Source organism: Rhinolophus sinicus, chromosome 14, assembly GCF_057876585.1.
Source record: "Rhinolophus sinicus isolate RSI-liver-muscle chromosome 14, RSI-T2T, whole genome shotgun sequence".
Classification (NCBI taxonomy): Eukaryota; Metazoa; Chordata; class Mammalia; order Chiroptera; family Rhinolophidae; genus Rhinolophus; species Rhinolophus sinicus.
In genome coordinates, this window is record NC_142514.1 from 145,549,785 (window position 1) to 145,576,581 (window position 26,797).

The 26,797-nt window shown below is 51.8% G+C and overlaps 1 protein-coding gene across 4 annotated transcripts in view; it reads right to left on the reverse strand.

Moving 5' to 3' along the window:
- Positions 1-647: 647 nt before the first annotated feature.
- LMO1 (LIM domain only 1) overlaps positions 648-26,797 on the reverse strand; it is a 51,297-nt gene continuing 25,147 nt past the window's right edge. For all 4 annotated transcript variants that reach the window (XM_088791627.1, XM_074335949.2, XM_074335948.2 and 1 more), the window contains 3 exons: positions 5,291-5,504; positions 2,582-2,707; positions 648-1,029 (listed from right to left, as the gene is read on the reverse strand). In XM_088791627.1, the coding sequence (XP_088647753.1) occupies positions 924-1,029; positions 2,582-2,707; positions 5,291-5,496 (438 nt within the window). In that variant the 5' untranslated portion in view covers positions 5,497-5,504 and the 3' untranslated portion in view covers positions 648-923. The remainder of the gene's footprint in view (positions 1,030-2,581; positions 2,708-5,290; positions 5,505-26,797) is intronic.

Here is a 26,797-nt window from a genome sequence, read left to right on the forward strand (position 1 = left end):
TTTCTCCCTCCTCCTCAAGGGCACGGACTGTGTCTGAGTCATGATTCATCATCAGGTCTGGTGCTTGCAGCACAGGCCCGAGACAGAGTGGATGAAGGTTTGCAGATTGAACGAATGAAAGCATCCAGCCTGTGTGGGCTGTTACAGGGGAACAGGATTGTTCTCACTCACCCAGAAGTGGAGAAAGCCAGGCCCCAGGTTGGGCCCAAACTGCTGGGAGGAGACAGCAATCGCTGCCCATCACCTTGAAAGTAAAGACAGGTTTCAGGATGGTACTCATGGGAGGGGGCTCAGGATTTGGGGTCCTGTCAAGGTCAGAACTGGGTCACTGGGCAGTCGGGGGGGAGGGGTGTCTCAGTGGGGGGATATAACACAGGAACTTACGGGAGGGAGGGTTTCATCTTGCCTCTCTTCATCTTGGGGGCCTGCTCTGCCAGGGGAAGGGAAGGACACCCCAGTTCCCACCTCTGGCTTTGGGGTGTTTGGGGTTGTCCCCTTCCCTCCAGCTTCTTCTCTCGAAAGCCCACTGGGACAGCCCCTGCCCTGCCCTATGACCCCCGTCCCAAGGGCCAAGGGGAGGGCCCTGCCCACTCCCAAGCAGAGGGGAGGGGCCCCAGGTCTATGTCAGTGATCAATGCAGAGTAACCTCCCCGGAAACATTCATAAGTTTAATCCACGCCAGTAATAAAATCGCATTACATTTCTCATAAAATAAATGTTCCCATTTATATACAGAAGACAGACTGTACAGGCCCCACCCGGCCCCAGGAGGGGTCACACACAGACGGGCAGCGCGGAGGAGGGCCATCCCTCCCATCGAGGATGGAGGCGTTCTAATCGGCAGGAGAGCGGCTGGCCGGCCAGGTGGGTGGGCGGGCGGGCGGGCAGACGGACAGACGGGCCTGGAGGCCAGGCGCCGGGCGTTACTGAACCTGCGAGTCAAAGGTGCCATTGAGCTGCCCCTCCTCATAGTCCATCTGACACAAGATCATGTTGTTCTTCAGGAAGAATTTGTCTCCCACACAAAATCTGGAAAATCCAAGCAGGAGAGAGAGGCCATGGAGAGGTCCCAGCGGGTGGTGGGGGCTCCAGACAGGACCCAGCCCAGCAGGGAGGTGGACATGTGGGAAGTGAGGTCCTGAGGAGCTTGCTCCTTGATCTTTCCAGAGGGGGTCCCCAAAAGTCCCTGGGTCAGTCCAGATCTTGGCCAGGCCCTGCAGCCCAGGATATAGGGCAGACAGACAAGCCTGGGCCACAGGACTTCCATAGTCAGGTCCCTCATGCAGGGGTGGGGTTGATGGGAAGGGGCTGACAGCCTACCCCAGTTCCAGAGAGGGAAAGAGAGAGAGAAGGAAAAACGAACAGGAAAAGACGCAGAGGGGAGAGAGGTAGAGATGGGAAGGAGGAAAGGATAAAATGGTTGATTTTTCCATCCCTCTGTTTCCCTCTCCAACTTAAAAGAATGGCTCAGCGAAGGGTACTCTTGTTCTAAACAGAATCTGTGGACAGACTCTCTAAACAGAATCAGAAGGAAATGACCTTGTCCCATCATCTTCCCCCTGCCCAAAGAAGGCTCTGCTTTGAGCCCCCCAGTCTTCCTCAAGTATTGGAAGCCCTTCCCTAAAAGCTGTCCCCAGGGTAGCAGAGACCTTTAGTGGTACCCCAGGGTCACAAGCCTGGTCCCAGCAGATCCCAGTCAAACCACCAGGTGGCGATGCAACTTCACCGAGCCCTCCTAGCAGTGGGTTTTGCGAGAGCCTCAGCCAGACTCTGCAGGTTCCTTTAGACCTCGCCCTCTGGGAATACTTGTATGAGCTCCTTCCTGAACTGGGGGCTCCTGAGAAAAGGGCCTGCCTTCTGGTGCTAGGCCCCAGCCAGGAGGGCTCTGGCTCCACAGGTCCCTGGGGCCTCCCACAGGGCTGGGGCACTGAGCAGGGGCCAAAAGACCAGAAAGGAGGCTGGGCTGGAAACAGAATAACAAGACAGGGGTCAGCAGTGAGGGGCTGTTCCCTGAAGGGAATTCACCTTCCGGGTCTGTGAGCCCTGCTCACTAGAACACACATGCATGCACATGGCACATGGCACACGGCACACACACAAGGGCACAGGGCATGTGCACAGAACCCGTGTACACACATACTCATCATGCACACCAAGCACACACATACCTCCATTTGTACATGGAAATTTAGAAACTCACATGCACCTTCATATGAATTCCATCATGTACACGTGCCCATGTGGACATGAACATTTAAAAACACAAACATGCACATGACACTCGCACTGTGCATACACAGTAAGCTCATGCAAGCCCCTGTCCATTACAGTCATACAGAACCACGTCCCACAAACATGCGCACACAGCACCGGAGCACGCACACTAAACTACAGGGCTTAGGCATGCATAGAATGCACACATGCACATGCGTGCTCAGGACAGCACACACGTGCAGCTGTGCGCACACACAGAACCCACACTGGCATGCAGACCTCCACAGGGAGCCTGGCCTGTCCCAGCAGGAGTCAGCGGGGGTCTGCGGGGTACGTTGGGTCCCCTAGCGGTCCAGCACGCACTCACCTCTGGTTGCAGAGCTGGCAGGCAAAGCAGTCCAGGTGGTACACGTTGTCCCGCGCCCGCATCACCATCTCAAAGGCTGGGATCAGCTTGCTGCAGGCGGCACAGTTCCCGGTAGTGCCAAAAAGCCTGCAGAAGGAAGGGTGCAGAGGGCTCAGGAGCCTGCTGCTAGGGAGCTTGGGGTGGGGGTGGGGGGGCAGGGGATTTGCCTCCACCCATGGCCTCACCTGTCTCCCATTCCTGTGGGCCTAGAATGTGGGCCTGGGCAAGAGGATAGTAGCGCAGAGAGCAGCATCTGAATTCTACTATGAAATCAGGCTTTAGAGAAAGGGGCATATCCACCCAGGGAGGGGATGTAGGGGCTCCGGGGTCAGCTGACACTGCCTACCCAGGGCTGGGCTGACTAGGCCCCCTGCTATGTTCCTACTGGGGTTCCTCAAGCAGCTGGGATCACCAGGAGAATACTCGGCTGGGTTGTGAGCAGGATTCCAGATTCACACAGGCCAGACTTTAGAGACAATCTGCCATTCACAGGCTGTGTGTCCTCAGGCAAGACATCAAGTCTCTCTGAGCCTCACTTATTTTAACTATAAAACTGGACTGAAATACAACCTTTACAGGCTTGTTGTGAAAACTTCGGTAAACTCTCAGTCAGAACTCATGTAGTAAACACCTGTACAGTGTTTACTATGTACCAGGCACTGTTCTAAGGGCTTTACAAAGATCAACTCATTTATTCCTGACAACCCTATGAGGAGGTCTTTTTCAGTGACTAACTCACTGTGTGACTTGCCCTAAGTCCCTTTTTCCTTTCCCTGGACCTCAGTTTATCCTTCTTGACAATGTGGATGCTGGACTAGAGGATCCTTTCAAAGATGCTTCAAAATCAGGATTGATGTCAATAGAAAGTTCTAAGGACTTCTGGCACAATGCCTCTTGGAGGCAGACAACCCTTCCCTTAACTGCTGGTTGCAAAGCTCTAGGAACAGGGAGCTTACTCCCCCCCAAGCAGGCCAATCTTGGCTGGCTATTCCAATGGTCTGAGCCAGAAAGTGTGTGCATCACTCACAGTCCTAGCTTCTTTCCTACACGCCGGCCGAGCAAGCCCCAAGTGAGGCAAGGGGGCTGCGAGGCAAGCGGGAAGCCCTTCTAATCCCTGATTTGTCCAGCTCAAGCTCAGGCGCCTGCAGACAAGCTTGACTCCATTATTCATCAGTCCGAGCTGCCTGGTGGCTCAGATTAAGGCAGACAAAGGCTGGGCCACAGCATCTGCCTGCCAAGAGGGGCCTTTCTTGCCACCAGTCCAATGAGCAGGCTGCAGAGGGGACAAGCTCTGGACAGAAATTCTCTGGGGCTGAGCTGCTCAAGGAAGTCCCTCCCCCACCCTGGCCCACTGGCCTACCTGGCCCCACAGTCATTCTTTGGCCTCTGCCAGAGCCCGGGACAATACCTTCAGGCTGTAGTAGCTGGCAGGGCCCAGAATGCCTATGGGAGCTTCAGCTCTGCTGACCAGCCCATCCTGCACTATGGCCCTCCCTCTCCACATCCTGTGGACTCATCAGATGGTCTGCCACTTCCCCCAACCTGGTAGGTTCAGCCTCCAGGGGATGTCCTAAACCTCCAGACTGGGAGGCCCTTTCCAGGTCACGGACGGCCGAGTCCGCAGAAGCACCCCTGACTTAACCCCCCCTCCAGCCCCAGCCAGGAGCACTGAGTCACAGAACCTGGTTTATTGCACCACTTAGAAAACAAAAACAACTCCTGTCGAGGCAGAAATTAAAAGAGAAGGTGCAGGCAGGTAAATCTTAGGCTCTTCAGAGAAGCAGGGGAGCCTCTGCTGATAACCCCACCCCCCAACATGCCCAAACCTGGGCAGAGGGTGCCTCAAGAAGCCCTTGCCTGACCTATTAATTAATGCGATGGGCCTTTCTTCTCCACAAGGCCCAGCCACCACCCGGCAGCCTGCGTGAGAGCCAAATGCAGGTGCTGGGTCTCAGCCAAGGCCCCTGCTCTGTGGCCTCCTTCCAGCCTTGCTGATGTCATAGGTGGCCTAAGGGAGGGTTAATTGGGGGAGGCAGCCCCAGGGAATAGGATCCAGGCTGTGGGGAGGGTGGGTTAGAGCTCTGAGGAATGCAAGGTAGGAAGCCTTATTCTTTTCACAACTTCACAGAGGAGTAAACTGAGGCTTGGAGAAGGTTAGAAGCCAAAAGGCTCAGAGCTAGTTCAAACCCAGGTCTTTCAGCTCCAACATCAGTGGTCCTTCTCCCAGGGTTAGGCTCCCCAGGCATTGCGGTATCTAATCCCAGGGCCCTCCTGGAAAGGTGGGGGAGCTAGGTACTGGGGAGAGGTAGGAAGGAGGGCCCAGGGCAATCATAGCTTCCCCACCTGCTCCTGGAAGTCCCTCTGAGGCGTCCCCTCCCAGATTCCAGGGACAGAGTGGCTCAGGAGCACCTGACAAAGGCAGGGGCAGGGCCACGCTGGTGCCCCAGGGAAACTCATCTCAGGTTATAAATGCCCGCGGTTATAAATGCCTGCCCAGGACCTGTGCTGGCCACTGAGGCCCAGGAGTTAAAGGCATGGCTGGGGTAGACGGAAGGCCAGGGGCAGGACAGTCTGGGATGAGTGCACACACAGGCCATGCACTTGGGGTAGTGGGTCTAGGGCGGGGTGGGCCACGCTGGGCGCTGGAGGATGGAGCAGTGGGAGGCCCACCTCAGGTAGTCGCGGCGGCACAGGATGAGGTTGGCCTTAGTGTAGAGGGTGGAGCCCACCTCGCCCAGGCGGCAGTCGCAGCAGGCACACTTGAGGCAGTCCTCATGCCAGTACTTGTCCAGCGCCTTCAGCAGGTAGCGGTCCTTGATCTTGCGGTTGCAACCCGCACAGCCCTTCTGCTTCCCTTTGGGCTGGACGGACAGCATCGGCACGCCTTTGGATGGACAGACAAGAGACAGATGGACACAGGTAGGCCTTCCAGCTCTGGGCCCTCTGGGAATGGGAACCCACTGCTTCTCCCTACTGTCCCCACCAGGGTTGGGGTTCCCAGGAGCCCTCGCTCTCTCCCCAGCTACCTACCTCCTCCCTGGGCTTAGGTCCTGTCCTTTGGGCTGCATGGGACAGCTTGTTTCCCCGCCCCGTGAAGGTCCCTTGAAAAGCTGCAGGCAGCACTGGGGAACACCGCATTTGCTCTGCTGCAGGGCACACACACAACCCCAAGGCCTACCCCCGAGTTGTTTCACCTCATGCAGCCATGACCCCTTCTGTGGTCTGATCTACAGGAGGCCTGAAGGCCTCCTTATGCAGCCACCATCCTACAGGCTCTTTCTGCAACCCTAAGAATGAAATCTCATTAATGGGCTTTGGGTCCACTAGAACTCCCAGGTCTTTTTGGCACCTCAAGACTTTCTCACACAGCTTGTGCATTTATGCATTTTAATTCCGAAAGTCAGGCTACAGCCTCTTAGTCTATTCATGTAGAACCATGGAGATGTCAAGACGAAAGTAAGATGCCCCTGTGACACTCCCAGGAGGGAGCAGGACCTCGCGCTCCTGGCAGGTGCCTGCAGGAGGAAGCTGGGCCTAGCTTAGTTGGGGCTCTCCTCATAAATGTTTCCAGCTAGCTTTAAACTTGCTACCTGCCCTGGCCTGAGGGAGTGGATGTTCCCAGTCTCTGGATCGTTGCTCCTCCCTCCAGGATAAGAATGTCTGAGCCACTGGCCTCCTCCCAGGGCCCAAGTGAGCTTCTCAACATACAAGAAAGTACCAAGTACAAGGGGCTGAAATATCAGCCTGGCATTCACCTGAGAGAGGGGCAGACCTCCCAGCAGGCAAACACCTGTATCACTCAAACCCACGCACGCAGGTACGGAGTGCAGGTGTATGCATGCATGGGCACAGAAGCACAGGCTCCTGGCCCGACCCTGGGGCCACAAGCAGTGACCACAGGGAGGGTCAGTTGAGGAGATGTGGACAGATGTCAGGTGTCATCTGGGAGCCTGGACATCCCTGTGGAGCCCTGAGGCATGAGTGTAGGCTTAGAGGAAAGTGCAGGGAGTCTCAGAGTCCCACCCTGGATGGGTGATGGGGAGAGGAGGGACCTGTGAGCCTCTAATGAAGGTGGTTGGGATGGAGGTGTTCCTTCCCTCACCAAGGCTCCAGTGGACGGACAGGTTGACTCTGGAGGGAACATCCCACCCCTTCCTGCTTCCCAGCTTTCCAACAAGCCCCTGAAGTCTGCCCCCCTCCTGGCCCCATCCTTTCCAAGGGATCCCTGCACTCCTCAGGGCTCTGGGTTCCGCTCCCAACCCCCCCACATTGCCCCACCTCAGAATTTCAGCTGCTTCCTTTCCCTTCCTAATTCTAGGTACGACCCTTCCTCAGGCTTCAGAGGAGAACCACAACCTCCAAGAGGCCTCAGTCTCAAAATCTCAGATGTCAGTTCAGATGGGCCCTCAGAGTTCTTCCAGGCAAATGGACTCATTCTACAGAGGGGGAAACTGAGGCTCAGACAGTCCAAGGGGCTAGTGTAGGCCACTAAAGAAGCTAGTTCCAAGGGGCCCTTCCCCTTCCTGTGCTCTCTCAGCCTCACTGCCTCCTCAGACTTCTCTTGGAGAGGGGGGTGGCCCCTGGACTCAGGGGGTGCCGCCCAAGCCCAGGCACATCAGGACAGGTGAGGGCAGGGAGGACGCACTATGGGCTGCTGTGGGCTCTCTTCCTCCCTCCTCCAGGCCTCGCAGGGCTGTCTGTTAGCTGGGAAGTTTGCTGCCTAATTTCCTTAATGCAGCTCCAAAGGTTAATTGGTCTAAGAGAGTGATGGGGCTCAGGATGAGTCTGTGCTCACGCCTACCTATGTCTCCTCTGGCGGGGTCCAGCCTGGTCACAGCTCTGAGGAGCCTGTGGAGGCCAGCTGGGGACCAGGCACCCCTGAGAGCTAAGGGGAGCCTGAGGGGCTCCTTTCCAGGCCTAGCCTACAGGGAGGAACTAGGTGTGGGCAAATGGGGAAGGGGTTAAGAGAGCTGGATGTGGGAAGGTCTGGCAGTCCCATGGTGGGGCTATTGTCTCTGGGGCCTGTGGAGGGAGCACCCTGCCAGCATATCTACCAACTTGGAAAATCTCAGGCCAGCCCTCTAGTATAGCCCCCCCATGCTGATTTCCCTTTGCTCACCTGGACTGGCAGCAGGGCTGGCTCCCTCCCTAGCAGCCAGGTCTCCATACTTGTGCTCTCACTGGTGGGGGTGGTGAATGGCTGGAACATCCATACTCAGGGGGTACACTAGGCCTACTATGTTTTGCCCCCAAATGACGGGGGATCTCAGCACGAGGAGCATCTACCCTGCTCCATCTTCCTCTGACTTGGATCCTGGATAGACTGGCCTTCTAAGCTCGGGCCCCGGAATGCCTGGCTGCTGAGCCTGCAGGGCTAAGCCACAGCACTAGCCGGCAATTCCATTACCAGTGGGACCTGGCACCTAGAGGACCCAAGGAAGTCATGAGGAGCAAAGCCATCAGCTAGTGGCCCCAGGTCCCCCACCACCACATGTGCCCAGGCTGGGTGTCTGTAAGATCTGGGCACCCTGCTTCAAGGTGCTGAACTCTGCTTCCTGGGCCCTGGAGAAGTCGTAAGAAGCCACGTGGCGTCTGCCAGCGTCTGATGTCCACCGAGACACAGAATACCGGGGCCAGCCTGGCTTAGGTCTCAGAGCATCTGGGGACCTTGAGCTTTCTCTGCCTGGAAAAGGTAGAGGTCCTGGGAGAAGTCTCACTTACTCCTCCCTTCTTTACGTTTGCTCCTGGGAGAAGTCTCACTCCTCCCCACACTGTTTGATCTCCCTGGGCTAGTCCAGGAAGCTTGAAAACACTCCTGGAAAGGTAAGGGGGCTCTCTGGGTGCATGTACGGGCTCCTGCTCCCCAGAGGGTCTGGGCTCTCCCTCCTGCCCTCCCTCTCCAGCCCCCACCAGCCCACCAGTCGGCCCTGCAGACACCTCTTCCCTGCCTCCCTCCCCTGCCTGGCTCTGGGAGCTGAGCCTCCGGCCATGCACTTTCCATTAAGGAGATAGCATCCCTTCGCTGAAGTCCATTTGGGATCCATTTTAGTGTTATCTAAAAATCAAATCTACATGGTAATCCTTTTAATGTACTCCTGACTTTAGAAAAAAACAGCTTTGCACTCCTTCAGGAAAGGTTTTAAAGCATTACCCAGTAATTACTACTCACCCATGAAAACACTGATATTTTACAATGGATGATGTTTGCGACCGCCCGCACGCACTGACGCACACTCAGACATACACAGGGGACCCGGCAAAATAAACCATTTCACTCGGTTCATGTGTTCCCCTCAAATCTCAGGGTGCGGAGGGGACATCTGAGGGGAGACAGGCCAAATCCCTACCCTGCCTCTACCCTGGGCGGGCTGACAGTGGAAGGAGGCAGCCTCCCCGTCTGACTCATCTGGCTGCCAGACACTTACCTTCAGCTCTTTAATCTGGGGAAAAGCCAGACAGTCCGGGTGACTGGGAGGGACTGCCAGAGGTCATTCAGTGCTTCCTGCATCCAGGAGAGAAGCCCTCCTCTTCACACGGACCCCCCAGGAGGTCTGCCAGCCACACCCAAGTCCACAGCAATTCCTATCCCACCTATCTCAAGCCAGGTGGCCTTTCAGAGCCAGCAGGTGGCCTTTTCCAAACTGCCAAGCCCCCAGCTCCTGGTCCCACCAATGCCTCCAGCTCAGCCGGCAGGCTGAGCCTGGCTCTGGAGCACTCCCGCCATCTCCCAGAGAGCTCCTCCGCTAAGGCCAGTCCTCTGCCCCCTAATGCCCACCCTACGCAGCCCCAGGTCACTCCAGGCATCCAAGCCTGTGGCTCCCCTGCTGGCAGCCATTGTGGCTACCATTGCAACTCTACCTAGCTTTGGAGGCCCCCTCCCTCCTGCCAGCATGTCCTGCTTGGCACTGCAGGCTCTGCTCCCTGCAGAAACCTGGGATAATACCCCTTTCCATCCAGCAATGGAGCTTGTCTGTTTCTGTCCCAGGGCCCTCACTCCACCGCTGCTCCAGGAAGTAGTCTTGTCCTGCCCACCCCACTCTTCCCTGAAGTTCAGAGTCAACAGTAGGGTTGAGGCGAAGAGCACAGACCTTGAAATCAGAGAATCTACTTTCTAGTCCGGGAACTGTCCTAAGTAGCTGGAGAGCCTAGAGCAAACCCCATCACCTTTCTGACTTGCATCTGTGAAGTGGGGATCATAAGAATCTCCACACAGACTGCAGGGAGGATGGAACAGGTTACCCATATGAAGCCACAGCACAGTCTGGCCGCCAGAGGGGACCGACAAATGGGAACTGGCAGTTTCACATGCGCTCTAGGTCCCCTGCCTTCCCTGCTATGACACCTGTTTTCTTTCTCCTTTAACTTTTTATCTTGACATAATCTCCAATGTTGAGAAAAGTTGCAAGAATAAAAGGAATTCCTGTATATCCTCCACCTAGATTCCCTAAATATGAACATTTTATCATTTTTACTTTATAGCTAGCTACCTACCTATAACATTTTTCCTGACTCATTTCAGAGTTGGTTTTAGAGATGAAGCCCTTATATACCCTTAAATACTTTGGTACGTATTTCCCCAAAGCAAGGACATTGTCGCACAGAAGCATAGTACAATGATCAAAACCAGGAAATTATCATTCATATAATGCTATTTTCTAATTTACAAACCTCATTCAGATTTCACCAGTGCCCCCAAATAATATTTTTTACAGCAAGATAAAATTCTGGGTCATGCATTGCATTCAGTTGTCATTTAGTCTACTTAAATCTGGAAGAATTCCTAAGCCTTTCTTTGTGCTTCACGACACGGGCATTTTTTAAAAGAACAGGCCAGTTATTTTATGAAATATCTTTCAATTTGGGCTTGTCTGACACCTTTGACTGTATGACTTTAACTCCTCTGTGCCTCCGTTTTCTTTGTTATAAAATAAGTGTGAAATAGTACTCATCTCGTAGGGTTACCATGAGGAATAAAGGAGTTAACATATGTGAAGGGCTTAGGACTAAGTTGACCTGGCAGTCAAAAGCTGGTTCTGGGGGTGGCCAGATGGGTTAGTTTGTTAGAGCCCGAGCTCTCAGCAATAAGGTTGCCGGTTCAATTCCCACATGGGATCACGGGCTGCGCCCCCTGCAACTGAAGACTGAAAACCGCAACTGGAGTTGGAGCTGAGCTGCGCCCTCCACAGCTGATGGGCCTTGGAGGAACACACTGTCCCCCAATTTTCCCCAATTTAAAAAAAAAAAAAAAAAAAAAAGCTAGCTCTGATTAGTGTCATCCCGTTCAGCACAAGGGAAAGGACTACCTCAGTCACAGCTCCATCTCAGGTCCCTAGAGTAGTGATGGGCACTTACTTTGAGGAGAATAAACTGCTATGAATGTGCCACCGTAGTTAAAGTCCCATAGGCACTGGCTAGAGCCCAGCACCACCCAAAGGACAGTCTAGTCGTCACTGCAGAAGGAAATCAGCCCCATCTATCTGATAGGCTGCCTCAGTGTCCAGTCAAGTGGGAAAGGGTTGCTGTGGCACCCCAGGGCGTGACAGCTCAGGGCAGGTCCCTCCGGCTGCTCTGAAGCAAACCTGAGGGCGCAGGCAGGTCTGGCCTTAGCACTTCCCATAATCTCTCCTTGTGCCTCAGTACTGGTTACAAACCTGTACTCACAGAGCTCAGCACAGTTGCCCAGTACAGTTCCGGGGCTTCCCTTTCTCACCATGGGTACCCTCCCCTCCTCTGGGGCAGGCAAGGAGCCTGGCTGGGCTTTCCCAGGGCTAAGGGTAATCTGTAGGGAGATGACACTGATGGAACAATTAGCAATGCTCAACTTGCAAGTGCTTGGCTCACAACTGCCTTATGAAATAGGTTATTCTTCCCATTTTAACAATGGGGAAACTGAGGCACAAGAAAAATTATGATTTGTCATGGGTGACACGGTTAGTATGGGACTAAACTGGGATGTGAACCCTGGCAGTCTGTGTTCAGGGCCCAAGCACTGGACTCATCTGCTACACTGCCAGCCTGTGTGCTGCTAACTTCTGAGGTGCCACAGACCCAGGCGGGAAGCATTACAGAGTTTAGGAAACATGGAAGGTACACAGATGCAGGACGCATGTGCAAAGACATGCAGCAGTACACAAATACATGCACACATAATCACACACGTGTACACTGGGTCCACAAGAGGCAGGACTGTGTCTGCGTATTCTCCTCACAACGATTTTATTACAGTACCCAGCACAGTGCTAGATATAGTAGCTGCTCAGTAAGTTGCATGAAAATACATACACATGCATCCAAGCACACACATACGTGGGTGAGCTGTGCAATATACACACATGGGCATGAGCAGTCACGTGCACCTTTACTGCCTTTTGAAAAACTTCACTTCCAAAAATGTGGATCGTAGCTCAAAATCACGCTCTAAGTGAAACAAAACCCACCAGTCAGAGGCCTGGTGCTCTGCTCTCAATACCACTTTGCCAAGAAAATGGAAGAGTGGGCGTTGCCTAGGCTTCACCCACATGGACCCACGTGGAGGGGCAAAAGTTATCCAGAATGTTCCACAATCATCACACCCAGTTCAGCTGCTGGAACGGTGAGCTCTGCAGCCTTCAGCAAGCTGGGTCCCTACCACCTGTATGGTGCTGGCACCCACCTGCGCCCCATGCCCGGGCCTGGAAGTGCAGAGTAGAATCCTGAATGGAGCCAGCCAGGGGCCCCTCGTTGGCATCAATCCCATTTAATAAGGAAATTTGAAAGTGTAATCTAATTCTGCAGAATCTCTTTAAATCTCGTTCTCTCAGAAGTAACTTCATTTCGCACGGACACATCCAGCCTTGTGAGAAGGCCTCCATTTCACACCAGTTTTATCTCCACAATTTCTCGTCTCACTGCACTCCTATCCCAGGGCCTTGCCATGCAGCGGGCGAGGCCTGAACTAATAGCATTTCCTACTCATTTGGAATCAAAAGCCAACGAGAACAACTGTTGAAACGTGTGGCTACAGCCACCCAGAGCATGCTCATTGCCGCCCCTTTGCGCACCCACTTGCAGGTGGCATGCTTATTGGGCTAGATGAGGGACAGAAGCAGGGCCTGTGGTCTCTAACTCCCCGCTGGGGCCAGTGAGGGAGGCTGGGAGGCTCAGCTCATGGAGTGCTGGTCAGCTCAGTGGAGGGACTGGCCCGTTTCACTCTGGGACTGCCCTTGAAGGGAGTCTGAGAAGAGGGGCAGGCAGTGTACCTGCTAGGACTATGGGGCCTGCAGACAGATGGCCTCAGCTTGAATTCTGGCTCCACTACTTCCTAGCTCTGCCTCAGTCTACTCACCTGCTAAATGAGGATAGTCTACTTTAAGGAATTATTGTGAGGATGAGATAATTTACATGAAGTACTGACAACAATGTTTGACACAGTAGCATTAAAAAATCAGCTAAGAAAACTTATGTACATCTCATGAACCAACCATTCTATTCCTAGTTATACGCCCACTAGAAAGGAGAGCTTATGTCCGTCAAAGGAAATATGCAAGGATGTTCATAGCAATTTTCTTCATCATAACCCCAAATGAAAACAACACAAATGTCCATCAGCAGTAAAATGGATAATAAATTATGGTATATTCATACAATAAATAAAATAGTCCCCAGCAATGAAAAAGAATGAAATCACTAATACAACAATATGGATGAATCAGACAGCATAACGTTGAATGAAAGAAGCCAGACACAAAAAGGCACATATTATATAATTCCATTTATATATAATTCCCAAACAGGCAAAACCGATCTATGGTGATAGATGTCAGAATAAAAGGGTTATTATTACCTGGCAGGAGGCGTGAGGAACCCTGCTGAGGTGCTGGAAATGTCCTCTATCTTGATCTGGGCAGTGTTTAAACGAGTGCATACATATGTAAAAATTCACTGGATTGAACATTTGAGACTTGTGCAATTTACTGCATATATGTTATACCTCAATTAAAGTAAAAAGAACTGAGATGGAGACCGCTTAGTCAGGACTAGGTGTGCCTCTTCAGAAAGCCCACCATTTCCTCAGCCCTTGCTACATCTGTCATCTCAGTGAATCCTCATATTGACTCTGAGGTACTAAATGATTACCCCCACTCAACAGATGAGGAAACAGAAGCCCAGGGATGTTCAGGCCCTTACCCAAGGTCACGCAGCTGGAAGAGTGCAGGCCAGTGTTGGGAGCCCCAGCCTGCCAGACTCCAGAGCTCAGGTTCTCCTCCAGCACATGCCCCATGGCCTCTCCGCACAGCCTGGGTGAGGAAGGCTCCCTGGGGCACCATCCAGGTGCTCCTGTGCAGCCTGGATGCCAGGTGATGCTGGGGCAGGGGGTTGTGTGGGGGGGCATGCTTAGAGCAGGGCCTAGGCTAAGACCAGGAAGAACAATGGCCCAGGCAGGGCACTCTTTCCATGCTCTGGTGGGTCACAGGCTGTTTCTGCTCCCTGTTGGTCCTTTAGCAGCTGTGGCTGCTGTGGGATCTTAGAGGGCATCTGGGTGGGGCCAGAAACTAAGGACAAAGAGGGGATAGGAGCTGGAAAGGGAGGATAGGGGCTGGGAAGGGAGGATAGGGGCTGGGAAGGGAAGCAAACCTGAGATGTTTGCATTGTAGCCTTGAGAGGGACAAAGAAGCCTCGAGATGGCACATGTCCTCAGGAGAGCAGTCTGAGGGTCCTAGCCGTAAGGTGAGAGCTGGGGGCTCCAGACCTTGAGCCACAATAGTGGGGGGAGCCTCAACCAGAGGCTTGTGTGTGAATGAGGAGGTGGGGGAGGGTGGGGTCCTGGACAGGGGCTGGCTCAGGGTAAGACACTTCAGGAGGTCCAGTAATGCCAGCTTGCTCTACAGTGCCCAGTTCCTTCTGGTCTCCAGTCCACCTCAGTAGGGAAAGCCAAAGGAAAGCACTGCCCAGTCATATCCCCACACACTTGTAGCCACTGCAGTTATGGTCGACCACATGATAATACCCCTAACTGAATGCCTACTATGTGCCAAGTGCTTTACACTCAATAACTCTTATCCTCATCGCGACCCTGAAGTCAGTGACATCACACAACCTGTCCAAGGGCAAGCCTGCGAGAGGCTAAGCGGGGCTTCAGACCCAGGCTGCTGGGCCCAGCCCCTCCCTGCTCTATCTCAGGGCCAGAGGCAGCATCTGCGTCATCTTTTTCCTAAGCAATGGGGACAATAAACTTCTGCTTGGACCCAATCTGGATGCTGCCAGAAGAAGAAGGCTCTAAAGCCCCCTTGCAGTGACACATCAGCTAGGCTGGGCCTCTGATCCCCAGTGTTCCCAGAGAAGCCATTCCTGTGCAGGAGTACGAAGCGCCAGGCATTTGTCAGTGCGTTTTGGTGGAGGCAAATCTTTTTAGGAAAGTGGTGTCCAGTGTCTGGAGATGAAGGGACCAAGGAGCTTCTACACACACCTCATGGCTGAGGGAAGCCAAACCCAACACAGCACTGTGTCAGGCAACAGCTTTAGAGGACCCAGTCGAGAACTTGCATGGGGCCTGGGCCATGCACTGAAAGATCCTGGAATAGGTGCAAACGAAATATGGTCTCACACCACACACAGGGTTCTGCGTTCTTTAGTGAGGGGAACTTACAGACATCAGAAGCTGCACGTGTTCTTTGGAGTTTGTCATGGGAATGATGCTTTAGTTAATTGCATCAGGCATTCTCTTCCAACTTTCTAGTGGTCTCTATAAAGTTTCAAATGTATCTTGAAAGCAATAGGTCCAAAATAGGACTCTAGCGCTCCTCTCCAAAACCTGGCCCCTTACCCCAGGCTTCCCTTCACCATAAACACCATCGCCCACTGAGAAGCTCAAAGTCATCTTCAGATCTTCCATCATCCTCATCCCTCCTCCCCTGCTGACTCCTGCTCCCCAGCCTATTTGCTTCTTTCCACTTCCAGAGTCACCACCATCGTTCACCACACCATCAGCATAGCACCCTACCACACTCTTGTGTCTAGTATCTACAATCCATTCTTCACACAGCAACTGGGAAATCTTTCAAAACAAAGGTCATGTCCCTGCTCAGCTTGAAACCCTTCCATAACTTCCAGTGGCCTGGAATAGAATCTACACTCCTCATCAACCCTATGATATCCTCATGTGGTCTGGCCCCTGCCTCCCCTTCCCATACTATGCTCCAGCCACATTCTCTCTTCTGCCTCAGGGCCTTTGAACATGCTATTTCCCCATTCCCAGAATACCCTTCTGCCTCTTTATGTGGCTGGCTCCTTCTCATCTCTGGGCTTCAGCTCAGAAAGGCTTTCCTTGACCTCATTTCCTTATTTAAATGAATCCCTGGTCATTTCCTTCTGAGTTTCTATCATAATTTGTAATTTCCTTTTCTGTGATTTTACTTAAGAAGAACTATTGGTCTTTGTCATAAGAATGTAAGCCCCATGAAGGCCTATTTTGGGGGTCCTGTCTAGTCTGTTCACCATTGTGTGCCTAGAGTTGAGCCCCGTAGCAGTCACTTTTTAACCATCAGTTCAGTTAATGAATGAAGAGACTGAGTGTAATCTATCCAGATGTTACTGGCAAGAGTCTGCTGGCCAGAGCGGACCCATGCAGATAGGCAGGCTCTCCAGAAATGGGAGTCATGATGCCACACACCCCTAGGCACCTGTAGCTTTGTGGCCCTAACTAACGAAGCAGATCCAGCTGTGGCAGTACGTGGGTCCTGCCTGCCACAATCTGGATTTTTGAGAGGTCCACCCAGGGCCCCAGCTGAGAAATGACAGCTCTTGTGCGAATATAAACCTTGTAGCCCTTAGATAAAGGGGCAGTAATCCTGTCCTTCAGCCCCTGCAGACCCATGAAGCATGAAGCCCCCTTCATACCATCCCCCTTGCCTATAACTACTCCATCCCAACCCCCTGGGGAGTGGGGGTGGAGCCCCAGAGCTCAGGCATCTGTATAACCTCAGCAGCTCAGTCTTTCCCTTTGCATTTGTGGCCTGGGCCCCCCTTCACCCCTGGCATAGACCTATCCTCCCCAACTCCCCACCTGAGGATCCTTGGCTTACAGATGTGACCACTCTTCCACTCTAGTCTGACCTTTGGGGCCAGTGGGAGTAAAAAAATCCTGAAGTTTGCTACAGAAAAACTCCAGGCCCCTTGACAGGAGGCTTCTTGGAGCCGCACAGCTGTGGGGACCAGCGGGGAAGCATCTGTAAGCTGCATTCCCCAGACAGCAACTCAGCTGCTCCCTGGGCACCCGAAAAGCCCGTGTCACCCATCGAATGAAATAGGGCTCCCAAGGGGCCTGCAATCTCCGCAGAGGAGGAGGAGGGCACAGACTCTCAAACGAGTCTCAATTTCACAGCATCAGGGACGTGAGCACCAAGGCGCTGAACCAGAAAACGAGAGTCTGGCAGGAGCAGCAGACACACCGTGAGCGCCAGGGGATCGGAGATTAGGGCCCTTCAAAATCAATTTTGAATTCAAACTTTTAAATGTGTTCTCCAGACGCAAAGAGGGGACCCTCCAGGCAGACTCGGCCCGGCCAGCTGCTGGGTCCTGCTTCCTCCGTGAAGCAGTCAAAGCCCATCTGCTAGCCACTGGGCTGGACGAGGAGAGGAAAGCAAGCAGGCTATGGGGGAGACTCCGGACCCTGTCACCAGGAGATGCAGGGACAGGAGCCCCTTAGATTCTCGCTGACACAGCACTGCCTCTGGGGTACCCACCTGAGGTGCAGTTCCAGGGTTTTCTGGTGAGGCCTCGGGGGCTCCTCCACCCTCCTTTGCAGACCTGGATGAGAGGAGCTTGAGGGCAAGGCCCATGTGGACCAGCTCCCCTTCACCCCGCAACCTGGCTGAGGAAGCTCATGGGGCCCCAGTGGCTGAAGCCATTTAGAATGCAAGCTTTGGAGTCAGACAGGCAGGGATTTGTATCCTACACCAGCCTCGGCTCCCAGGGAGAAGATTCTGGTTCAGAAGTGACTTTCCCTTCTGGAAACCTGGCAGGAAAAAGCCTGCTTTGAGTGTCTGAGAGCGCAGGCCCTGTGCAGTGAGAACAGTCTGAGTCCCCACTGCAAAAGGAGAGAAAGTGTCACCTGGGTGCCAGGCAGCTGGGACAGTGGTGTGGCCGCAGACTGCCTTACTCAAGGCATGGTGACTGCAGACAGGGAGCTGACAAGCATGCTGTCGTCTGTCACCTGTCAGACCACGTGTGGGGTACTGAGCACTGTTCCGGGATCGGCATTTTGAGGTGGACAGGGAGACACAGGGCAGCAGGCCTCATGACGAAGCTGAGCAGAACAGGCTGCTCCAGCCAAATGTTGCAGGAAGCTGCAGGGCCCGGAGTAGAGGGCCTTGGGAGGCTTGGGCTGGCAGAGGATGGTCCTGGCAGTGCCAGCTGTGGCCCCCTGCTCCTGCCTACATACCCGCTCAGCCATATTGCTTCCTCCAGGAGTACAATCAGCCCACCACTGAGGCCTTCCCCATCTCTGGGGGAGGGGAGGGGAGGGGGACGTGGTCCATGATAAACCTCTTTGATCCCAATGACCTCACAGCCCCTACCTGCCAGTTCTCCAAATCTGAGACTAAACCCCAACTTTAAGCCCCATTCCTGAGACATAAACATGAACCACTGTGAACCACTCTTCTGCTGAGAAGCAACAGAAGGGGTAGCCAAGCCCTTGGGCCTTCAGAGACCTCACAGGAAGCCTCTTCTGGAATGAGGAGCACTGGGAAAGGGCTGGAGTCACCAGACCACGCATGGGAGAGGAGGCAGGGACTCCCTAACCCCTCCCGCCCCTGGCTTGGGAGTGGGCTGCAGACTCTGCAAGGAAATTACAACACAGGCCTGGGTAATGCTCCTTTTAGTTACAGCATAAACTGCAGCAATAAAGCGTACCTGGGGAATGTTTAGAGAAAGCACTAATGATTTCTTCCCCAGTGGTTAATAAATTCACTTCCAGATCAATTTGTTCGCGATAGAGCCTGGCGAGCGGAACCTGCGCGGCGGGCACAGCCGAGTGTGTCTCTTTCAGTATAAATGATTTATTACGATGATTAGCGGCACATAAACAATTTAAAATACAACGCTAATTAGTTTGGGGAAGAAAGGAGGGGAAAAGCCACCCTGCCTCTCTCCCCATTATGTTCTACTTCCCTAAGTGTGTACTTTTTAATTAAATCCAAATGTCACAATAAATTTAAAGTGTTTTATTACCACTCAGGCTAACTAAGGCAGTCATGCAAGCCCCCTTCTCAGGCATCTGGGCTGGGCCTGGGGTGAGGATTGGGGGTACCAGCAGGGTCTGTCCACAAACTCTCGAGACAGGAGGTTTTTGTGAGACCCCTGAAAACTCTCCTGGTTTCTGGCAGCCCCAGACTGAAGAACACTGGGACCGCCCACTTTCTGTCACCTTCCTGGCCAGTCCAAGTGATAGTTCCTCCTTCACACTGGCCCTGACCAGCCCCAAAGCCAGCCACATCTCTTCAATGGTCCCATAGTACTCTGCATCCTCTTCAAGTCCTTTTTGGGGGCTCCATAACTGTATACCTAACACCTTCTATGTGCCTGGCATCAGGCTTGGCATTCCCTATGTGACATCTTACCATGTTCTTGTTCAGTGCTATGAGTAGCAATTATTGTTTCAATGTTATGGATGGGGAAATCGAAGCTCAGAGAGGTGGAGCAACTTATCCAAAGTCACACAGCAACTTATCCAAAGTCCACAGCTAAAAAGTGGACTTTTGCAAAGTCCTTATTCCCATAGCACTGTTTTGCTTCAGAGCCCACATCTCACCATGTCTGGGCACTGGTTTCTCAGTACCCAGGATGGAGAACAGAATATGGTGACTGCTCAGGCAGGGCTTTCCTGAGTACAGAGTCCTGCCTTTCCCAGAGACACACTTGAAGCAGGCGTTCAGGCCAGGGACCTGGTGTCTGATGAGTCTGGGTTCAAGTTCAGGCTCTGCCATTGGCCCCAAATGTAAACCCAATCAAGCCCATCAGCCTCTGTGAGCTTCAGCTTCCCCATCAGCAGAGTAATAATACCTAACTCAGGAGGCAAAAAAAAAACACAAAAAAACAAACAAACAAAAAACACCCAAAGCAGCTAAAACAAGCAGAGTGCTTTGCAGTCCTTGACATGCGATATAAGTAGCAATTGCTACCAAAAATCCTTGAGGTGAGCAGGGATCTGTAAGCACCCCATTTCACTGATCAGAAAACTGAAGCCAGCAAAGGAAAGGACTTACCCAAGGACCCACTAAACCTTAGGAGCCCAGGGGATCCGACTGCAGGCAACCTCCCTTCCCAAAGCTCAGACAGCCAAGGATGGTTTCTCTCCTAAACATTCTTGCATGGTTTATTTGAAATTAAAAACAAATAACCCTAAACACAGAGTTACGATATGACCTAGCAATTCTACTCCTAAATATGAGGTGCGATCAAACAATATGGTGAATGTTTAAATTAAAAAAAAAAAAAAAATTACAGTAAAAGACACATTGCCGGGCCAGTCCGGTGGCTCAAGTGGTTGGAGCGCCATGCTCCTAGCGCTGAGGTCGCTGGTTCAATTCCTGCATGAGCCAGTGAGCTGCACCCTCTACAGCTAAGATTGTGAACAACAGCTCTCCCTGGAGCTGGGCTGCCGTGAGCAGCCGGAGGTTGGTGTGAGCTGCCATGGGCTGCTGTGTGTTGCCAGGAGTGGTCAGTGTGAGTGGCCGCAACCAGCATGAGTGGCCAGCAGACATCGTGAGTGGCCGCGGGCTGCTGTGTGCTGCTGTGGGCTGCTGTGAGCGGCCAACCGACAACCGGCAACAGACTGCCTCAGCCAGGGGAGCGCAAGGCTCATAATACCAGCATGGGCCAGGGAGCTGTGTCCTACACAACTAGACTGAGAAACAACAGCTTGAACCGGAGTGTGGGGGGGGGAGGCAAGAAAAGGGGGGGAAAGACACATTGTCATTAACCCCCCTCAAAATACTCCCTCACTTCAAACACACTTATCCCATCATTCTTGCCACTTTCTGAAGCAGTTCTGGAAGTTCTCTTTCATGGATGTCTTTAGTTGTGCTGTCATGTCTGCCTTGATGTCCTGAATTGATTCAAAATGTTTACCTTTCATGGTCATTTTGACTTTGGGGAAGAGCCAGAAGTCGCATGGTGCCAGATCCAGTGAATAGGTAGATGAGGACACACCGTAATGTTTTCATTTGACAGAAATTGACATACCAGAAGCAGTGTGTGACATGAAGGCTTTCCATTGTGATCACAAAATATGGTGAATGCTGCTCCTGAGAGCCATCCAATGGAAAGACAGGGATCTTCAATACAGGAAGTGGGCATCGAACCTTAGTAAGAGTCTATGTCAAGTTTCAACTTGTTTGGTGTAGTCAGTTGGGTGTGAGCTACAGTTGAGAGAAGGTGTGTTTTAAAGTGTGATGTAAATCATGGGTCACAAACAACACATTAACATGGAATGTGCAAACAGTTTCATCCTCCATCATGCCAACACTCCGTGTCACACATCGCTTCTGGTACGGCAATTTTTGTCAAATAAAAACATTATAGGGGCTACAGGGTGGCTCACTTGTTTAGAGCACGAGCAGGCTTGCCGGTTCGATTCCCACATGGGTCGGTGGGCTGCACCCTCCACAACTAGACTGAAGACAATGAGCTGCCGCTGAGCTTCCAGAGGGGTGGCCGGATGGCTCAGTCGGTTAGAGCTCAAGCTCTCAACAAGGTTGTCGGTTCAATTCCCCCATGGGATGGTGGGCTATGCCCCCTGCAACTAAAGATTGAAGACAGCGACTGGACTTGGAGCTGAGCTGCGCCCTCCACACCTAGACTGAAGGACAATGACTTGGAGCTGGTGGGCCCTGGAGAGGCACACTGTTCCCCAATAAAAAAACACAAAACAAAACAAAACAAAAACACCACATTACGGTGTGTCCTCATCTACTTTATTTATTGGATCTGGCACCGTGTGACTTCTGGCTCTTCCCCAGAGTCAAAATGACCATGAAAGGTAAACGTTTTGAATCAATTCAGGACATCAAGGAAGCCACGACAGTGCAAATAAAGACACTCACGAAAGAGGACTTCCAGAACTGCTTCAGAAAGTGGCAAGAACGATGTGTGTTTGAAGTGAGGGGGAGTATTTTGAGGAGGACTAATGGCAATGTGTCTTTTACTATAATAATTTTTTTTTAAATTAAACATTCAGCGTATTTTTTTTATCATACCTCATACATACCCAAGAAAAATGAAAACAGAAGTCTACACAAAAACTTGTATATGAATGTTCATAGCAGCATTATTCATAATAATTAAAAAGCAGAAACAACCCAAACGTCCATCAATTGATGAAGAGATAAATAAAATGTGATGTATACATATAATGAAATATTATTTGCCCATAAAAAGCAAGTGCATACTACAACGTTGAGATGAACCTTGAAAACATTATGCTAGGAAAGAAGTCAGCCACAAAGACCACACCTTGCATGATTCCATTTATATGAAATGTCCAGAACAGGCAGATCCATAGAGACAGAAAGGAAATTAGTGGCCACCAGGAAGGAGGAGAATGGGGAGTGACTGCTAATGGGTAGGAGTTTCTTTTTAGGGTGATGAAAATGTTCTTGAATTAGATGATGGTGATAGTTGCACAACTCTGTACGTATACTAAAAACACTGAACTGTACATTTTAAAAAGGTTGATATTGCAGCATGCAAATTATATCTCAATAAAGTTGTTATAAATAAAAACAGAACAAAATTCCTTTGAGAACAGGAGAAATCAGTTCATAAAATATTAAGTCCTAGGGTCAGGAGAGGGGATCCTAGGAGATCCAGCAGCCAGCCCTCACAGACAGGCCAGGCCCTGGTCAGCCCATCTCCCATCAGCTGCTCCACAGGGAGGAAAGGGCTCCAGAGCACCCCCGAGCCTCTCTCCCCAGTCTCCTCCATCCAGAAATCTGACCGTACCCACTTTTTCAGCTGCTTTCCAGGAAACTCAGACCTGACTGGATCCATCACTCTTCTCTGACCCATTCGCTTCTGCCACTGTATTTGTTTTGTTTTCCCAGGTCTCTCTTTGTTGAAATTTCTGTATCCTCTGAGGCCTGTGCCCTACCTGCAATGCCCTAACTGCAAACCAGGCATGCCCATGGGGAAAGGTCCCGCTTTCAGACCTTAAACTTGTCCGCAAATTATGGTATGTGCATAATGAATAGGATCGTAGTGAGGCTCTCCAGGGCCAGCTGAGGAGCTGAGGTACAGTAAGGAGGCTGCCCTCTCCCAGGGCCTGTGAGCCCCACCCCAGACAGAGGTGTACAAGTTCAGATCCAGGCCATGGAGGCCAGGGAGGAAGGCATCATCCTTCCTTCTGCCTTTGGGTCCAATGGAAACTGCTGGAGGGAGAGCACAGTGTCCAGGCCACAGACAGAGTACCCTTTGTGGCTTATCTGAGGGTGATTCAAGATGAAGTATCCTGGCCAGCAGGGGAGCCAGGCCCACTCTGTGGCAGGGTACACCAGGCTGCCCCGAGTCTGGGGGAGAGGACCAAGGTTAGGATAAGGGGTATGGTACCTCAGGCCTCATCTCAGCAGGGAGACCAACCTCCAACTCTTTCACATGTGGGAAGAACCCCCAAGGAGGATACAGGACACCTCTGGTCACTTGAGAGGGACATCTGGGCCTTGGGCTAAACGCCCATTTCCTAGGCATGAGGCTGGCTCCATGAATCTTCCTTGTTTCATCAAAGGACGCTGTCTCAGGAAACCGCCTCTGGGGAAATTATTCCCAGGGCTCCCAACTTCTCTTCCAAAGTCCTATGGGGCCTGGGGGTGAGAGGACCTCTTGGGGCAAAGGGTGGCAGGAGGAGGGGTTGCAGGCACCCTTCACTTTATGCAGCCACTGCATTGTCACCAGATGGGCACAAGAGCTGTCCCGCTGGCCAACACATGGAGACATTTTCTCCCATTTGAGTTCTCTGCAAGAGACAGGGAGGTTGCTTTGGGCCCTAATTTACGTCTGAGGAAACTGAAGTTCAGAGAGGCTATGGTTTACTCGGGGTCACACAACAGTGGGCGGTAGAGCAATACTTGCCTGAGACCTCACTGTCAGAAGATGGCAGAGCGGGCCTAGAATCCAAAGCCCATGCTTATTCCTTCTCCCAAAAGTCAAAAGAAAGCTAGCTCTGCAGTAAATTGTCACACCCTAATGCAGCTGAGGTTTCTTTTGAAGAATTTTAAAGATTTCAAATCCACATGTGTCCGGGCTGGAGCTACAGGGGTTTCTCTCTTCTTCAGGTACGGAATCCAAAACCTTTACCCTGGAAGGAAAGGCAGAGCTCCTGGGAGTGTGGGCCCCGGGGGACAGTATGTAACCCTGAGACAGGATGGAGTGGGCCAGATAGGTGTCCAGGCCTGCACATCATACACGGATGCCACTGAGGGTCAGCTCACGGCAGAGGCCAGGCCCCTGAAGTGGGGGCAGTCTGGTGGGACTGAGCCCTTAACCTGCGGAATCTGATGTTAACTCCAGGTAGATAGTGTCAGAATTGGGTTAAACTGTAGGATGCCCAGTCAGTGACCTCTGAGTCAGCTTGGTGGTGTTGGAAAATGCTCCAGAGTAGCCCAATGATCTTAATAAAATGTACATCTGTCCTCTCTCTGGGATGAAAGGAATCCTTATGATTCTCTCTGCACCTCTCCTGGACTCCTTCACCTGGTAATTCATTCATTCATTCACTATTCACTCAACAAGTATTTACTAAGCATGTACTACGAGGGGCTAGCCTCTGACACCTATATTTTGATAAGAATTATACCAACACTGATGATTTTTCATCAAGAAAGTGGTTCTTAATAGCTACATTAAATCAGTTTGATTCCTTGATCAATTTCCTATTCGGTAGTGTTAAACCATTTCTTTCCTTCCCCATTTTTATTTTATTGCAATCATTTTCATTGGGATCAATTATTTTTAAATTTTAACCGATGATTTGGTTCATGATCAGTTTTTGGCTCACAATAAATCTTACAAATCAGAGCTTTTGCCACTGTTGAGATTTCTTTTGTAGCAATTATTTCTACCAGAAAATATTTCCTGAGCCAATTTCTGCAGATCTAAATTTTATCAGGAAGATTGGATTCTTCTGTCAATTTTTAGTCAATAACATATTTTACCAGGTGCAGCCTTAGCTGTTGCCAGTTTTGCTTTGTGTTAATTATGTCAACCAATTTTAATTTTTTCCTGGATTTTTTTTTTTTTGGCATTTTAAATAATACTAATGAGATGTTAGTCTCATGTATAAAGCATATTTTAGCACTGATCCGATAAAGCATTCTGAGGATCAAAGAGTAGTGTGAAAACATCACTGGAGCAAAAAGGCAGGTCAAAACATCACACTCTGCACTTGGGCTGAGTACCAGGTCAGAATTGGGTACCTAAGGGAGCCCTGCCCACTGCTCCCCCAGGGGCCTCGCCCCTGCCAAGATGCCTTCGCAGATGGGGAACAGCTTCTGGCTGAGGTGGGAGCAGCTGCCTACAAGAGACAGCCTCTGAGTGACTGGGATGCAGCCCTGACATTCCACACCAAGCTGCATACAACCTCTGTTGGGCCCCAGACTTTTCTACTCAAAGTATCTCAGAGACACTCAGCTGAGAGGGGAAGTAAGTGTTTCTTGGTGCCTTAGTTTCCCCACCATAAAAGGAGGTAATTGACTAGGATCCTCTCAGGTGTGAGGCTGTGACTCCTGCTCACTGGCTTCCAGGCTTTGCGCCTACTCCAGGGGTCCCCTCTGCCTCCTAGTTCAGGCTCTGCCTGGACACAGCCAAGATGGGACCATCCACCTAGATTCAAATGTGGCAAGACCAAATATAGAGGGCCAGTGCCCACAAATGCTCTCAGCTGGGATCTGTACTTCTATTGACCCCAGGAAATCAAGGAAAGACAAAAAACTCATCAGGTGGTTTCTTTCTTCTGGCCTTGGCCTCACCACACCCATCTCCCCAGCAACAGTCATGCCTCCACACACAGTACCCTGTATGAGGCATCAGCCGCCAGCAGCCCTTGAAATGTAAGGGTAAACCTAGATCCAAGAGGGGAAGGGGCCTGCCCAGGGACATACTGTGAGCTGGTGGCAGAGCCAGGTGGTGGCTTAAGGAGTTCTGGCTCCCAGCCCTGTGTTTCAGCCCACTGGAGAGACTCCTTAAGCCCCGCTCCTGTGCAAGGAACTGCTGAAGTGGCCTCTGCTCAGGCTCTACCATACCTGGCAACTGTCAGTGAGGGGTTGAGGCCCTCAGTCCAATAGCTGCAGGGAGGCTGGCTCAGGAAGGGGCCACCTTCACCTCCTCTAAGGGTATGGCCACCGAGTGAGAAGAGAGCCTGAGGTAACAGACAGCTGCTTTGCAAGCTCCTAATGTCCTCAGCAAACTTATTATCTGTGAAAAAAAGGAATCCAGCATCGTTCACCCCAGCCCTGGTCCCTGTGTGTTTGTGTTTACAATCAGTGACATCCCCTCTCACCACCAGAGCCAGGGAGGACCTGGGAGTGTCTTTATGACCACCTCCCCAAATTTCTGGGAGGCAGAGGCCTGGTTCTCATCTGAACTCTGCCACATACCAACTTGCTGGGCTATTCCAGGCAAGTGTCTTTCCCTCTCTGGGCACAACCTACTCCTCTGCAAAATGGGGCTAGTAGTTGATCTCCCAGCATATCATGAGTGCTATGAAGATTAAATGACAGGCTCTGGCATCCCTGGCATGAGGTGACATAGGAAGCAGAGGCACTGGGCCTTCCAGGGATGGGGCTGGTGATTCTGGGAACAGCTAAACTGTTGGACACCTGGGTTCTGAGATGCTATTCCAGAGGCTGACCTCTCGATTTTTAAGATGGTCCCCAACGATCCTGTTTCCTGGTATTCATGCCCCGTGCAATCCCCCTCCTCCACTTACTTGAATGTGAGCTGGACCTAGTGACTTGTTCCCAAGAAAGAAAATACAACAAAAGTGATGGAATGTCATATCTGTGATTAGATGTGTCACAGCTTATAAAAGACTGTGACTTCCTGCTTGCTAGCAGACACTCTCTTAATGGCTTTAAGGAAGAAAGCTGCCATGTTGGAGACGCCCACGTGGCATGGAACTGAGGCAGCTTCCTAGCCACAGTCAGCGAG